Raw genomic sequence first — 18,301 nt, forward strand, 5'->3', positions numbered from 1 at the left:
ATGCCAAGCAGGAGGCTAATCGTTATTTAAATATAAAGAATAACGTCATAGAAACATGCCGTACCAACGTGGGACTGATGATGAGAGCTGAGCTCATAAAATAATTATTTGAAATCAAGTCAAGACCCATATTGAAGATAATAATTAAAGACAAGTCTAGTCATATTAAAATTTGTTGTGGATGGATAATGAAACTATAGATATATGAGTATTGAGGAAAACAGGCGAAGTAAACTTTGTATTACTTTTTGGGGAATCAATAGCTTTAAATAAAGAGAAATTATATGTTTTAAAGAAAATTTTATATTATTGTTATTGTAAAAAATATATTTTTTATAGAGAGAGATCATATTTTATAAGCCTAAACTGCTATTACTTTCTAGTCAAGAATATATATGTATAAGCCGGTTGGAAAATAAGTCACAGTCTGTAAACTAGTCAGGAATCAATATTCAATATTGGGGCGCTAGAGCATTATAAAAAAAAACTTAAGTATAAATACCTTCTTTTTGGATATCCAAACACTTTGCACATAACTGTTTCACTGTAAGTCCCGGTTTGTGTCTCTTTTTTAAGCATTTTCGCATATTATTTATCACTTTTTCAATTAGCATTTATCATACTTGACACAATGAATCACACTCCCGCAAACTCTGAAGTTTCATATATGTACGGCGGTTGCACAGATCCCACTTTGTCGACTCCCAGCACATCAAACCTCACCATGGTAGATGCCAATACGCCACGAGAAAGGGAACCAGGAAGTGTCGGGTCGATAGTCGTCGATCCACAAGGTCTGCAACCTCTATCATCCACTCGAATCGACGCCGCTGACACACCATTGAATCAACGGATAGCAGAGATCAACTTTGAAGGGGGCGAGGAGGAGCCTGCAGAACCCGCATCTCCAGAGGCCGAGTCACATCTGAGCAAACAAAGTCTATTTTCAGTCACAGAGCTAGATCCATTTAAAAAGGTAATAATGGAACAAACTAGCAGTATGTTCAATATTATGTTACAAAACACAATGGATAACATGATGCAGGAGATTAAAAAAGAGAATGCGGCAATAAAAGAGGCAAATAAGCAAACAGTGGAACAGGGCATGAAAGAGACAGCAGGCGCTATAAAATCAGTAGAACGACGGTTGGATACTATTGAGAGTAAAGTAGAGAATCATAGGGAAGAATTAAAAGCAATGATAAATCTACAGAAAGAAAGTCAGGATAAAGTTACGGCAGGATTATCGGAAAGGTTGGATACGGTTACCTGTGAACTAAACGAAAGGATAGATAACCTAACCACACAAATCACTACACCCACTCAGGATTTAACAACTGGCATTAAGGCCGATTGTCATCAAGAAATCAACAAACAAATTACCGTTGCCAATCAAAATTTAACAACTACAGTTGATAAAAATATTAACAGTATTAAAGATATACAAAATAAACAGATTAATATGTCCACAAAAATGAACCAACTGCAAGGTAGTATCAATCAGAACACAGAAACCTGTAAGGCTTTAAACGGAACTCTACTAATTCAAAAATCCACTCTGACTCAATTAGATCAAGAAGTAAATGCTAATAAAATTACATATAATAGTCAATGGCAGATGGCACAGGAAAAAATAACAGCATTAGAAAATTACATCCAACAACGACCTCAAGGAATTCAAGCAGATAACATCAACTCACATAGTATATTGCAAGGACTGGGTAAATTCGATAATACTGATCGCCATTTGCAACCTCAACCATTCATTGATCAAATAAAATTAGTACAAACTCTTGCACCTACCTCTTGGAGCATGTGGCGTCTTCGTTTGACTAGTTTATTGATTGGCAAACCCCTGATGTTCTTTCGGAGTAGAGCCCATGAATTTGCATCATTAGATGAGTTTGTAGCTGTCTTCCTGGAACAGTATTGGAGCAGAAGTAAACAGTTGGACGTGCTAGCGGACATCATATCATGCGATTTCAACCCTAACTTAGACAGTGCATGTACCACTTTCGTCACTGCCCTACAGTTCAAAAATTCTCAATTGAGCGAGCCCATTAACGAATCGGCATTGGCAAGTATTATTCTGAAGAAACTACCGTATCAAGTTAGAATGGCACTCGCCACACAACCCATTACTGATTGCAAACAGCTAATAAATCATTTATATGGCATACAGTCTGTGATGGCAATGTCAAACCACCGTTCAGACCAAAGATACACACGGAATCAACATCACTCAAAAAGTAATCAGTATACCAGCCAAAATTATGAACCGGTGTCATATGATCGCTACCGATCCACCCCTCAATTTGAATGCCACTATGAGCACAAGCAAAATAGTAACTGGAATAATGAAAATTTTAAAAATCGCACAACCAATCATTACGCCCATCACAGCAACCGCAGGAATTACTATGATGGCCGTGATAGATTAAACACAAATAATGATTACACTCAGAATAATTATAATAGAAATTACAAACCGCCACCTCAACAAATAAGTACAAATTATACATTAGCGCATGCAACAGGATTAAACCAACAAAAAACACAGAACCCAACACCTGATAAATCACCACCAAAAACCGCCGCCAACAAATGCACTTAAAACGCCCTGTAAGCATCAATCTCTACTAAGCATCCTGTTCCCTACCGAAGATCCCTCACCGCCGGAGAACACCAACAGCCACCAGGATCATGCTATAATTAAGGAGTTAGTGAATACAGGGAAGATTAAAAACGTAACAGATCCGCGCACCGAACCTACAACCGCCTATCAAGGGACACCACCAAGGCACCTCAAGGAACCCAGGATGGAGGACCAAGAGGACGACACCAGGGAGGATGGACTACCGGACAAAAGGAGCGTCCACCGCAAGGCCCGGAGAAGGAGGACACCGGACGGCCGACATCAGGACGGAGAGGACAACATGCAGGAGAAAAGAGGCATGCATTGCAATGCCCGGAGGCGGAAGAAGCGAAAGAAACGGAGGTACCGCGCGCGCGCATACCGGCTGCATGCCCGTTTTAAACGCCCAAGGAGGATACCGGATCGTCACCAGGATGGAGGACAGGAGACCAACGTCATGCATCCGCGGCACATACGCTTTAAAGCAGATATTCAGCGATGTGACCGGAATAATGGGCCAAAGGAATGGATTGAAAATGGAACTGATAGGACTACTATGGATTCGTGCATGGGCAACAAGGAAATTGATTACTCATGGAAATTAATAAAGAACAGACGGTGGCTAATAAGATTGGAAGAATTAAAAAATTATATTAATAAAATGGAAGTACCTGGATATTATATGATTAGAGAATATACTAGTGAAAAGATGATAAATGTTTGGATATGGTGTTTAATGTTTGTTATGATGGCTGTGATATTAATAAATGACTGTGTTGTGGATAGGATGGAAAATATTGTATTATTATTGATAAATGAAACTACTATTGATGATTGGAAATTTAAAATTATAAAAATGTTTGTTGTTGTGAGCCTACTAATTTATAAAGAACTGAAATCTAGAATTTTAAACGAAAATGAAAGGAAGGATGAGTTAAGAGTGCAGGATGATTGGAAAAAGAATGGATTAAAAGGAATTATCATAAATGAAGTAAGGAATTGTTTGAAAGAATACACAAGATACAAGGGCTTTAAATTTATGATGAAAAAATTATCAACTAGGACAGCCTCAACAATCAACAACCGGACAGCAGATAACCGAATGGCCTACAACAACATCTACAAGCAGAAAGCCAAAAGATACGGAAAAACCACAACAATTTTACATGCAATATCACTGAATTTGAAATAAATACGATAAGTAATCAAGGAAAACACCACTATCAAAGAATTACTGACCTATCATGATAAATTTAATATTGAGTTGGACCGCATGGCAATAATCCAATGTTCTTATTTCTCCCAACTGTCCAAAGCCTGCAACAAGCAAAAGAATAATTTTTAATTATGTAATTAAATAATATACATCAGATAAAAAAGGACACAAGCGGGGATAATATTTTTAAAATTTGTTAATTACCTTTAAAGAGAAAAAATGTAGCAGTTAGGTTAATTGCGAGATTCGACAACCAGTTCTGACGTAAGCAGTATGAATATAGAGACAGCGACCAGCTGAGCAAAGCCACCTGAATCGAATGTAGCGCTCAACATATGATTATAAAAAGAAAAGCATTGTAACCCAAAATGTTATTTATTACTGTTATTTATTACATTTATCAATGTTAGTATATTTATTTATATGTTTTATATTTATTACCGTTAGTTATGCCATGTTTGTACCCTGAAAAACCTAAAGTGAATGCTAGTTACCCAAAACCAAAGAGTCATCAGCAAAAGAAAAAGAATTGTACCTGATGTATAGAAAAATTATTCATATTAAGACCTAGGAATTACTATAAAATATAAGCCCAGAAATTTGTACATCGAAATTATTGTTTGTAAGGTATCAATTATGATAGAATCAAGAAATGTGTGTAGTTAGGTTGGCGGCCCTGCGAGCGGCGAATTTAAAAATACTATGTTCTAAGTGTTGTAAGGAGGAATGTGTCTAGGGGATTATATTTATGATATTTTTTGTGTGTTGAGGAGGAGAATTTGTTATTGTATTTGAGAGAGGTCTAAAGGAGGTGCAGCAGATAGATCTGCGAACTATGATAAAAGTTGGAGAGTATAATTAATTTTAATTATTCATTAAAAACATTGTGATTCTCAGATATTTTGAATTCAAATCCAGGGGCGCGTGTAATGTATTTGAAATTTGGGTAGATGTAAAAATCCCTAGCTGAAGTACTAATAGGTCTTAGTAAAGTAACTGGCTAATATCGCCAATGAGATAACAATAAAGATTAGATAGCATCAGCTTGTTCTGGCTAAACGGTACAATAACCTAAAAAGGAATTGAAATAATTTTTTGCTAATATATAATATTATATAAAATTTTTGAAGATTGAGGTTAGGTATAAACATTCAGTGATCGGCGACCTAATGATCGACCGAGCCAAGCAACGTAGAATCTGACCAAACCCCTTGGCAGAGATCTATTGCAGCAAAACGGTATGCAATTTGAAAGAACAAATGGTCACGTGGCTAACTATTAGGAAGCATGAAATAAATAGTAGTATATAGAATATTAACTAGCATGTAGAGAGCATACTTAAAAAACCTAACAAAAATAATTAAATGTATCCAGGAAATAGGAGGTTACCAAGCGCATGAATACTGAAACAATTTGCATGCACCAATCGCATAATGGCAGTTAATAGGCGGCAATAGTATGCCAATTCAAAAATATTTATATATATTTCTATAAATGATTGGGATTTATGTAAAATTATTGTATAGTCTATGTTATGGATATGGCCCGAAGGCAAAGAAATTATTAAACATACAACATAAGTAATAATTTAATATTTTAGTACGGTCTATTTGAACCTTAAATGGCGGAGGACTAGGATATTCAAATTTTATGTAAATTTGAAAGTCGGAAGTAAGAATTGTAAAATTGAGGAAGGAGAACCATCACTCGCCTGCCAAATGCCACCATGAGAGGACCCTAAATATTTTAGAGCGTAATACCTTGCTATAACTTGTAAAAGCTAAAGTTAGATTGAATTATTGAATTTCTTAAAAGACTTTGTAATGCTCTTATAAAGCAGAAGTCATTTTCATTTCTAAATAATTCTTGTGACCCCTTGGAAGAGACGATTCCGGCTACCATAGTCCAGGACCACCAGGAGTTGGATTGACATCAGCGGCTTATAAGAAGATTTCGACACGTGAGTGAGAAAATTGAATTAGTGATGGGCGCCCTTAGTGCTTTGAATTACCTAATAATCAAAGCTAGCTCGTCGAAAGGGTTTTCTTATAAATTAAGAATTTAATAAAAAATACTTGCGCAAGTAAATATAGTATTAAAGGTATTTTATTAAAGGAATAATGAATCAGTACATTTCAGAAAATTCTAATAAATCAAAGAAGTATAAAATCTAGGCTATTAATGCATATGATTATGATCTTTAATTTTGCAATATAATTTGCGATAATTTGTTGTAGCTCTGATTCACTAAATGAATTGCTCTACTTATTCCATCAGGTGCCGAATCTTGCACCCTGAGATAAAATATATATTCATTACAAAGAAATCTACTAGATACTAGAGAATTTAAGATATATATTTGGATTATTAGTTGCCAATTTATCAAGCTGATTTTAAGGAACCTATTTTTAATTGAATTGTCCAAGTCGACAAGTATTAGCAAGCTTATATCGCAGCTACATGCAAAAGGATGCATAGGATTTAAAAATAAAAGCACATGGTAACGTTTCATGCTATAAATTTAGAGTATAATGTTTAGCCTGTGATATTTTACTGATTTCAATTATTGTTCTATTTTTATATTATATATTTTTATCGCTCTTTATATTTTTGCCCTGATCTATTTTTTGCAATATTTGTTAATATATGTATCAAATTGTTTATGGTGTGCAATTTATTTTAATTCCTCAACACTATAGGATAAGTATCATATATATATATATTTATTTTTTAATGAATTACAAGAATTATAGGGGAAGCTCATACCTGGGCCTATAAAGATTTTTATGAGACTGTATCCTATTAAAAAACCACGACCTAATTTTTATAATTATATCAAAATATTTCATGCTCTACCGACTGATGCCAAGCAGGAGGCTAATCGTTATTTAAATATAAAGAATAACGTCATAAGTGATATACAGTACCGATCATTAAATCTTCAGAAATAATACGTTCTCAAGATTCATTTAAATGGTTAACTCATTCAATGAAATCAAATTGATTGGAATACAGAGTCTTAGTATTAAGTCGAAGCAGTATTACAGCCTCTTCAACATCTATAATATTGCGGAACTAGTCAATGCAGCGGTAAAAATTACCGATTGACAGAGCAGCAGCAGTTTGCAATGGCTGATAGCAGAATTTGGTATAAGCTCCTCAAAGAGCTGGTAAGAATCATCTTCTTCTTCTTCTTTCTCGATCCCCTTCTGCCTCACAGCGTAGGGTGGTTTGAAGATTCCTCGGCCCAGCGTTTCCACTCCCCACGATCTTCAGCCAATCTTTTCATCTGCTGCCAGTTTTTACCCCTAGCAGCCCCCATTCTTTCGACATGGTTTTCAAACGATATTCTTGGTCGTCCTCTTTGCCTCACTCCAATAGGTTTCATTTCCCATATTTGTTTTGCCTTTCTCTCGTTTGTCATCCTTGTTACATGACCGAACCATTTCAACTGCCTTTCTTGCATTTTGCCAACCAGGGGTTCAATCTCCACTTCCTGCCTTATGACTTCGTCCTTATCCTGTCTCTTCTTGTTTTTCCCACAATCTTTCTAAGGAATTTCATTCCAGATACTCTGATTTTCTGGCTTGCCTTTCAACAACTGGCCAGCTTTCTGTGCCATAGAGGATAGTAGGTACATACACTGCTTGGTATATTCTCTTCTTCGCCGTTTTACTTACTTCTCTTTTACCCAATAGAGTATTATTTATTGAATAAAATATATTATTGGCTTTTTTGATTCTATTCAGAACTCCACTGTCAATCCTTTCATCTCTTCTCATTTTGACTCCCAAGTAATCATATTCATCTACTTGTTTCATTTGTTTTCCTTCCAGAGAGAGTTCTATTTGCTCCTCTTCATCTTTCCCAACATGCATTACTTTGCTTTCATCAATATTAAGCTGCATTCATTTCCATTTCAGAATTTCATGCCATTCCTCTACTGACCTTTTTAGTTTATTCTCACTGTCAGTTAAGAGTATCACATCATCTTCGTACAGGAGCGCTTGTATTGTTATCGGTCTAATTTTCCAATTTCCAACAACTATTTTCGCAGTTCGAGCCTCACAAATCTTATTTATTTCATCCATTAGAACCACAAATAGCAATGGGCTTATACTATCTCCTTGTTTAACGCCTTGTTCAATTGGAAATTCTTGTGACAGTCCACCATTCAGTCTTATGATGATGCCCTTTTGGGTTGTGATAGACAGCCTTTATTGCTTTTCTCAGCTTTGATAATACATTTTTTGCTTCTAGCGCTTTCCATATCTCCTTTCTCGACACTGAATCAAACGCTGCCTTTATATCCAAGAAGGCCACATACAAACTTCTTTGACCTTTCTATACTCTTTTCCATCACAGTCCTGAGAGTGAAAATGTGGTCCTGTGTTTGGCTCCCAGGTCTGAAAGCTACTTGCTCATCCTTTAGAAGATTCTCTACCACTTTCCTGAGTCGGCTTTCTGGAACTCTAGTATACATCTTATAAACCACTGAAGAGAGGCATATTGGGCGGTAATTCTCACATTCACATTGATTACCCTTTTTGAATATTGGGATTATGAGATTGTATTCCTAGTCCTTTGGCATTATTCCTTTATCCCAGATCTTCCTGAATAGTAACCATATCCATTCGACCAACAAATTTCCTCCGTACTTGACCATTTCTGGGAATATTCCATCCAACCCTGAAGCTTTATTTAATTTCATCTTCTTGACAGAGTTTATCACTTCTTCTTGAGTAATTTCTTGACATACCTCCAGATTTTCCTGATTTTCATCAATTCCTTGCTGCTCATCTTCTCCTGCTCCCTCCTCAATTCCTTTTCTGAATTTCTCCTCAAAAAATTCTTTCCAAACTTCTAATACCTCCTCCTGTTTACTAATTAGTACACCATCCCTATTTTTTATGTTTCTTACTGGTTTTACTCTTCTTCCTCTCAGTCCCTTAACAATACTCCAGAACTGCTTGCGATTTTCAGTGTAAGTTGCTTGAATCTTTTCGCCAAATTCCTCCCACGATTGACACTTTGCTTCTCTCACGATCCTTTTGGCATTATTCCTTTTCTCTACATATATTCGTCTGTTTTTCTCTGACTGAATCTCCAAGTATCTTCGCCAAGCAAGTTTTTTCTCACGCACTGTTTTCATCACCAAGTCATTCCACCATCTAGTCCTCTTCAACTTGGTATTTATTGTTGGGTAAGAATCATATGCTATTTTTATTTCAGCAGGTGTCAAATTGTCAGAAATATTGAAATATCTCATGCTCTACCGACAGACAGCCAGCTGGGCGTATGTAGGTCAAATACGACTTTACAACATATACCTACATTTATTTATAGCTCGGCCAGAAAAAGACAAACTTGAGTACTAGCCGTGAGTTCATTCAATATAAATTATATAATTTTTTTGTTAATATATTGTGAATAAAAAGTATGAGTTGATGAAAGATGAGAGTGATTCCTTATATTTGATTCAAATTATTATTCATATTGTAGTAGTCAGGGTCACTGCAATCAAAAGTTTTTTATTCTGTAGCTGATAAATTTCATACGTATTGATTGTCCATAATGTAGCCTATTCATTGTCCATAATGAAGTGATTGAACTACTCAAAATTAATGGCTCACTGGTCCCTCATAGAATTTATAGTATTCCTGGTGATTGAGCTGGTCTTTTTTCAGCGTTGATTAATTATAATAAAGCTTCAATTACAACTAGCTTACCCGGCGAACTTCGTACCGCCAAAAAGTCAATGTATCTCATATCACACTTGACTTTATTTGATGAATCATGAAATTTATCTGACAATCAATATTTCCATTTACATCTCAATACGGACTTCCTATGTGCTTAGTCATGCAGCATTCATTATTCCGAAAACATATTCTTCTCAATCAATTGGTAGTAATTCCTATCAGTAGAGTGTTGAATTAAAAAAAAGATAGGTTAAATCAGTGTTTCAAAGATGAATTCAATGTTTTCATAGTTGTTGATTGTCAATAGATGGTCCAGGAAATATGCGATGTACGATGAATCACACCGAATTCTATATTCTTTCCATCTTCCATTTTAGGATGAATATAAGCTAAGCTAAATTCAAAAAATCTGGTGTGGCGCACTCACACAACTTTCCTTGCCGTTATGAAAATTGATCACCTGACTCTAGTGTACTCGCGCATCTCAAGTCTACTATTCAAAGATATGAGACAGCTGGTGATAGGTCAATAACGCTGGAAACACACGAGGTCTGCTATCTCTTTGTAGTGAATGATTTAATAGAACCAACAGTTGCCAACAGTTCACAATTTAATAATCACATTTTCTCGGATTTCAAGCTTTTTTTCTATTCTAGGTGGAAATGTTACTGGACATTAATTGCAGAGATTCTCATGCTCAATCTTTTTCACTAGAATTTTTTTGTTTGAATTGTATATGAAGGCTGATAATCGAGAATCTAAAATCAAACTTTGCATAGATCGGGCAAAGCTCCTGAAATTTTTACAGGTATAGGACTTGTTGCAGTTGATAGAGCTTATCAATGACTATTTCAGGTATAAATTTGATCAAAATCGTTGGAGCCGTTTTCGAGAAAATCGCGAAAAACCCTGTTTTTGACAACATTTTCGCCATTTTAGCCGCCATCTTGGAATGCATTTGATCGAAATTGCTCGTATCGCATCCTTATAGTGTAAGGACCTTACGTTCCAAATTTCAAGTCATTCCGAGATGAGATATCGTGTACACAGACGCACATACACTCATACACACACACACACACACACACACACACCACACACACACACACACACACACACACACACACACACACACACATACAGACCAATACCCAAAACCACTTTTTCGGACTAAGGGGACCTTGAAACGTATAGAAATTTAGAAATTGGGGTACCTTAATTTTTTTCGGAAAGCAATACTTTCCTTACCTATGGTAATAGGGCAAGGAAAGTAAAAAATTGTAAAATATTCTGACATTCTTCAGTAATTATTGAATGCAATATGAATAACTCTCTTTCATGAGATGAATAATTTTTTTCAACATTTTTCAGTTTCTCAATGATAAACTAGAAGAGTGATAATATTATTTGTATAGGTCTTCTAAGGAACCATTATCTACAGCTAGTAACAATCAACTAGACTTCAACTCCAAACTACCGTTTGAATACCAGTACACAATTTATCACTGGGTGACGTGTTTATCACAGCTGTTAACTTTAACTTGATGCTGAATCATATTATCACAAATGATTTTGAATCATCTTTCTGGAAATATTTTAAATTATTTTCAGAAATATTTTAGCTCACTGTTGAACAAAACAACAGACTGTAAGCTAGGCCTACTGTAACTGCGCTGTGTTTTTTGTTTTTAGTTATTTGTAGCCATTCCACTCTGCTTCTGTGTTAAGTGTTAATTTTTTTTAAAATGGCAGGTAATTTTAGACATTATCCATACTCCGAATTAGCTGACATGCAAATGTATGGGATGGGACACTGTAATAGTACTGAAGTAGGACTTTTGTATCAAGAGAACTTTCCTAATCGAGTATGTCCAAGTTCAAGGTTTTTGTCACTATTCATCAACGTCTGTCTGAAACTGGTTCTTTGATATCCAAACAGCACATTTATGCAGGCAGACCCCGATCTACTATGACTGTTGAGTTTGAAGAACTAGTTCTTAATGAAATTTATGAGCATCCAGAGAAGAACACGAGAGAATTGTCAGTGCAGTTTAATGTCAATCAGTCTAATATTTGGAGGATACTAAAAGAGCAACAATTACATCCATACCACCTCCAGAAAGTTCATACACTATTGCCACGAGACTGTATTCTCCGTGCTGATATTTGCCGATGGTTTTTTTTGGAAAACTTGTTAACTCAAACTTTTCAACAACCGTTTTATTTACCGACGAGGCACACTTTACAAGAACAGCTATCGTTAACGTCCACAACCAACTTATTTGGGCAGATGAGAATCCTCATGCCATCAATCCTAATCGTCCACAACATCAGTTTTCAGAAAACATTTGAGCAGGAATCATAGGAGATCATCTACTTCTGTTCGAGCTTCCTCCCAGGCTTAATGGCATAATCTACTTAAACTTTTTGAGAGAGGAGCTATTTATCTTACATGAAGATGTACCTCTTCAGTTGCGCCGAAACATTTGGTTCATGCATGATGGAGCTTCAGCACCCTTCAGTGTTTCTGTTCGTGAACACCTGAATCACAGCTTTCCAAATCAACGGATAGGCCGAGGTGGGCCAGTAGCATGGCCAGCTAGGTCACCAGACTTAAATCCTTTGGATTTTTATCTTCGGGGACACTTGAAAACCTTAGTATACAATACTCCAATTGATACCATTGAAGAACTTCGATTAAGGATTTTGAACGGAATAGAAATGATAAAGCAGACTCCTGGAATATTTGAACGGGTCCGACAATCGATGAGAAGACGTCTGAACATATGCATTCAGAACAACGGAGGTCACTTTGAACATCATCTTTAGTCTTCTGGTATAAGTTAAATGTCATTTAGATATGTGACTTTCATATAAAAATAAAACGTTTTATAAAAAACCGAATATTTTACTTGCAATCAGCTACAAACCTATGAGTTATTAGTTCTCTCCTCATAAAACAGCAAATTTTTGTGGTGTAATGAACTATATAAGAATACGTTTCATTCAACTATTATTCAAATTCAGTTCACACAGCTTACATAATTCTTTTCAGAATTAAATTTTCTACAATTTTTATTTCGAAAAAATATTTGCTTAATGGTCATTAAAGAAAGTTATTGAGCATCAAACGTATAAGTCTGTGTTTTTCTACTTAGATTTTTTGCATATTCCAACTTTTTTCTCAAAAACTACTCACACTACAGCTTCCAGACTAGTTTTATTCAATTTTTAAGATATTTTTCCATATGAATCCAACATAAGTTTTTCAAAAACTAGTCCCCAAACAATTCAGAATCTGTGTATTTCATCAGAGGAACTGAGTTCCGGGCGAAATCTTTCATCCTGTATAGCTCGCTAATGAAGCGTTTATGGATAAGAACTTTTTTCTTATTTTTACCTCTACTATCACGTATCAAATTATTTTACCATAATTAAGAATCACCCTGTATATAGATTCACATTCGGCTCAAACAAAAGCCTCTCTAAATGGAGGTAGAATGATAAGGTTGACAACTTTCAGTTCTGTTGTTTTAACATTTTTTTTTTAAATCACTTTCAAAAAGTTCATGTGGTACCTACTATTGTGTTTGAGACACTTCTGGCGCTATCATAGTTTCACCACTATTCTGTTCCACAGTCCTATCTCTTGCAGTCGTTAACTATATCTATAATAAAGTAAAGAGCTGGCTTATATACATACGGGATAAGAAAATTGACTTGAAATGTTGCATATAGATTCTTAATTAACCAAGGTTGGTTATAGGCCTATTTTCAATTCTTCAAATCTTCATTACGTCAAGTTTTCAGTTTGTCAAGTTTTAAAATAGATCCTTGCGGAGCACAGGTTTCTGCTAGTAATATCATAGAGTTTGTGCCAGATACCTCTAGTACTTACGTAGTGTAGGGTCAGATGGTTAAATTCGATTTTGCAACTCGTATATTCCATTTTCATCGAGCTGATCGAATCACAAAATTACAGAATCCCAAATCTCAATATTGCTTTTCATTTTCACATCAATTTCCTCAATTTTATATGCTTATTCAAGCGATTCTGGCAGTAAGGCCTCAGCCCGAGCCCTAGACCGAGATGTGCTCTATAAGATTACTCTACTATTTCTTATTTCATAATCATCACAGAATTATATAGTTACACAATAATCCATCCAATGACAGCTTCAATTGATATCAATGCTCTAACTTCTAATTTCCAAAGGTCTATTCGTCTGGAACAGCAATGACTTCTGATGCTTCCCAACAACTAATTAAACTGAAAGGTCTGATAAATTTCTTGAAAGACGAAGCTGCTATTGAACAAAAGGACATTGAAGAAGGCATTCTGCACCTGAGTATAGCTGATGTCAAGATCACCCTCATGGATAAGGTTGAGCAACTACGTGATACAAAACCACAATGCGTTAAAGGTACTGAGGCTGAAGCAAATGGAATCGTCTCTGAGGTAAGAAACCTTCTCATTTCCGATTTGAGCTTGAAGTGATTCATCTATTTTGGTTTCAAATATTGGGGAGTGAGTGCAGGAAAGAGTTTACAAATTGCTGTGAAGTCTCACTAAGCTCATATCATACTCAATTTTTATCACTGTGATTCAAGATGTTACCTGATCAATAATATTAATCATCATCCAAAATAATACAGAATAAAAGAAGAAACTTATGCAATATATGTGCTCATGTAAACAAATCTGTGTTAGAGAATTATGTTGTTGTTGTTGTATGAATAATGCTCATCATGATTCTTTTGAGTTGAAACACAATTATTAATTTTTCAAGACAAAACAGCCAACATCTTTCACAATTAGAACCATATATCGTATGGATCCAGAAAGCTTAAGAGCAGAACAATCATCCTACTTGAAGTTGTACAAATGCTGATCACTTAAACAAGTTGAATTTTTATTATTACAATATTGTTTCCATAGAAGATTTCTACTAGTGCTTCTTGTTGTTTTTCAATGAAATTAAGGTTAGGTCTATAGCATTCCTAATTTGAAAAAGTTTTCAAAAAATGAGACATTGACTTAAATAGTGTTCGACTGTAGAAAATCATTCATTAGGAATTGCTCTGGAAATAATGACATGTATATTCATCAGGCACCTTAATAAGACATGATTTTCATACATTATAGGAGATTAGCATTTCTATTTTAGAATACAGAGGGTCAAATGAGAGTTATTCTCTGATATGAGAATTTAATATTTTGTATTGTTGATGAAATAATCATTATTCTACTTCTCTAAGGTGGGCAACTACGTGAATGAGTGCTTTGCAAAGATTTACAAGAAACTGAATGATGCATCAGAATTGATCGAAAATGCAAAGACTACCAATGATGTTGACGATCTAGTGAGAGCTGTGCAGCGTTTCTATGTGAACAAAAAGTCCCATTTCGAAAAATGCACGAAGGCGGCTGCGAAAGTAATGATACAACGAATGCAGAGGGAAGAAGAAAAGATTGAAAACTGTGTAAAAGGTGAGCTAGCCAACAATCTACATTCAGTTCGAAAATTAACTAGAAAAAATAATTTTTTTTCTGTGAGTCTGAAGTTTTCTAATTATCCTCATTGAGTGAGAAAATATAATTTTAAACACAGTAGGATATTCATCAATACAAAAGTAGGAGCTCTGTAATTATTCTTGACAAGAAAATCGCTCCATACTATCGAGTTCATCTTCCTGTCTTAAATTTGTGAGATTCATAGGCATCACTTGTCTTCTTCCAGGGTCAGTTCATATTAAGTATGAACTTCACTCGACCGCCACTCAGACAAATTTTGTCTATTCAAACTCAACTGAACTATCGAATAAGGCTGAATTCATTGAGATTATAATAAAATGAAAATAGTTGTCTCCAGTTTGAGAGGAAAGAGATGAAAATGAAAATTATGTGAGTGTGTAAAATGAGAGAGTCGTTAAAGCCGAGTGAGAGTTGTCACGTGGTAAATTAATACCACCAAATATTTTTAAAGAACCAATGAAATATAATAGAACTATAAAATTGGAAAGAAGGTTAGACCTAGTCAAAGGATAAATCAACTCAAATCAAGTATTATTAGCGATTAGGAGTAATAGCATTATCAACAACGATAAGAAAACATGTATAATTGTGAGTTAATAATTATGAGAACCCATTGGTAAGATCAAAAAATTATAAAGCGGCTTACTTATTATTGGCGGATTATAAAAAATAAAATGCATGAACATTGAGGTTAGAGTTACTTGTTTACATTTTGAAAAGAATTAGTCGATCTTGGATAAATCGATAATTATTAAAATCAATACTGAGCAAACCAGCTGATTATTCGATCAACCCATATGACAGGTTGAATTATATAAAATCTACTCATAAAGGATATATTATGTATACTATAGGAAGTCGATGTGTAGAAATACGAACACCCATTATTTTTGTATAAATATTTATCATAATCTAAGAAAGCATGATAAATCCAGAGTATACAAAACTCATATAAAGACTGAATGTATTAACATCGCATGTTAGGATTTATTTATGAAATCAATTTAAGATAAACACTCCATACATTTGTATAAAAATTCTTTTTTATTTAATTTTTTCTATTATAAAGCCGAGGAAGCCCTGATTCCCAAGGCAACCAATTGTATTGAGTCTATTAAATTGAAGGCCAATCAGAGAGTAGCTTACAGAATTATTCGTGGAAGAGACAAATTTTTCTAAAAACCTCCTTCTTCTGGCTTAAGATCCCGACCTGAGAGGATGCACATGGAGTTTAGGGTTCTTTCTTCCTCTTTTTAAAAATTTTAAAACTATTAAGCCAAACCCTTTTTTAAATGTAAAGTATTTGTATTAAATGTCAATTATCTGTGAACTCAGTGCTGTCAAAGAGTTCGTAATTTGTAAAGATTCCCATAAAAATAGCTTTAATTCGAAAGACACTTATAAAAATCTGGATCACGCGTTAGCCCAGCAGTGACGAAAAGGAGTCTACTTAATTAATTATTGGAAATAATTAATTCAATCCACGAGACCATCTAGAACTTCAATTCAGTGAGTGATATTTCAAACGAGCTCGTTTTTCTACGTTCAGTGGGGTAATTAATAGAAAAGCGCTATTCCAATTAATTTGAATTAAAATAAAAGGTCACCACGTGTTGAATAATATCACATAGTCCATAAGAACATTTATAAATTTATTTAATATATGTAGGAAGCTTACTTCCACGCACGACCCGAATTCATACAAATCCCTGAGATCTCATGTTTGAATATTAATTTATTAATTATAAATTTGTTAATTGAACCAAGTATAGTATATCAAACCTATAGACCGAACAGGTTTTTATTTGCAGAATTTTGTATTGATTGGAAGTCTAAGTACCAGTATTAAATATAATATATTTATGAATTTGAAACTCACTATTGTGAATATTAGCGAAGCCTGTGATAATTATTCAGATTTTAGAAATAGATTATTTAAGTGAATTATAGATATATTGAATGTTTTTATGCACATCTTTTTTATGGGAATATATGTTGTTTTCATGTCAGCATACAAACTTATAGAATTTTTTATTATATCCTAACTCATCTTGTGTTTTATAGTTTGAGCTGTTTTAATATCAACAAATATTTAGCAGCACTCAAAATTATCGAATCGAGTAATATTAACTTTATTCAGAGCACTCAATGTTTATCATCCTTTGATGATATTCATTTCAACTGCCAGATCAAGTATATTGAAAAATTATATTAATAAGGTTCCAGTTATATCATTTAAGGATCCAGAGAGCTTCAAGAACTGGCGTTGTAAGTTCTAAGGAAGTTTGAAAGGGTATATTGGTGAATACTTGTATTCACGACGAGCGTTTTAAGAATCAACTAGAAACAACTATAGTTGGTCCTTATTATTCTCTAGTGGTACATGGTTACTGATAATCAGTCATCAAATATTCTTTTGTTTTCCGTATTGGTATTCTTCAAGAACTTCATAGAAGCAGCGGTAAGAATTACCAATCACCGGTCACTGAACCTTATGGTGATTATTTGTATTTATAAAATTCATGTTTCTACCACTGAGCTAGAGCTGAGGTTTGAACCCAGTAATTTTGCGAGCCGGACAGCCTTAATTTTTTGTGAATTTATTCGCAAAAGAGGGAATTTAGAGACTGCTCTTATAAATATCAGAAACATTGTATTATCTGTGAAGGATTTACAATCCACAACTTCACACAATGGCACCCAACCAGTGGAGCGTGATGAAAAGCTTACCTACTCAATCTCACTATCAATGATTCATAAAATTATTGATAAAACTGAAAACTGCAAGAAGTATAATCTGAAGTTGATTCAACAAGATATATCTGATAATCTATTGTAAGTTCTGGCTAAAATAATTGAGTTGCTCTTCAAATTAAAATTTTTCAAGCTGCATAAATACAGACAAACTATATCACACGAGTTTGATAACATAATTCTCATAATAGAGAAAAAATTGGATGGAAATTTCCATAAAAGTTATAGTAAAAATTTTGATTTTGATTCTTTGAATCTAGACATTGTATGCTGACCAGGGTTATAGGTTATTTGAGGCATTATAATACTGTTGTTATTCAGGAGGATAAGACCCTAATTAAAATTTTTAGAACTATATTAGTGTAATTTGTAAGCCATACCTGTCTATTGATGTCCGTTTAGTAATATATGTACATGACACTTGAAACTTTTAACAGCACACAATTTTATCCAGAATA

At 34.5% G+C, this 18,301-nt stretch overlaps 1 protein-coding gene across 5 annotated transcripts in view; it reads left to right on the plus strand.

Moving 5' to 3' along the window:
- LOC111062306 overlaps positions 1–18,301 on the plus strand; it is a 46,447-nt gene that overhangs the window by 19,350 nt on the left and 8,796 nt on the right. For 4 of the 5 annotated variants that reach the window (XM_039428147.1, XM_039428148.1, XM_039428150.1 and 1 more), the window contains 2 exons: positions 13,770–14,012; positions 14,813–15,044. In XM_039428147.1, coding sequence (XP_039284081.1) covers positions 13,770–14,012; positions 14,813–15,044 — 475 coding nt within the window. Of the gene's footprint in view, positions 1–9,209; positions 9,232–13,769; positions 14,013–14,812; positions 15,045–18,301 lie in introns of those variants that run through there. The other variant, XM_039428151.1, reaches the window with a different exon arrangement.

Source organism: Nilaparvata lugens, chromosome 5 (assembly GCF_014356525.2).
Source record: "Nilaparvata lugens isolate BPH chromosome 5, ASM1435652v1, whole genome shotgun sequence".
In the NCBI taxonomy this organism is placed as follows: Eukaryota; Metazoa; Arthropoda; class Insecta; order Hemiptera; family Delphacidae; genus Nilaparvata; species Nilaparvata lugens.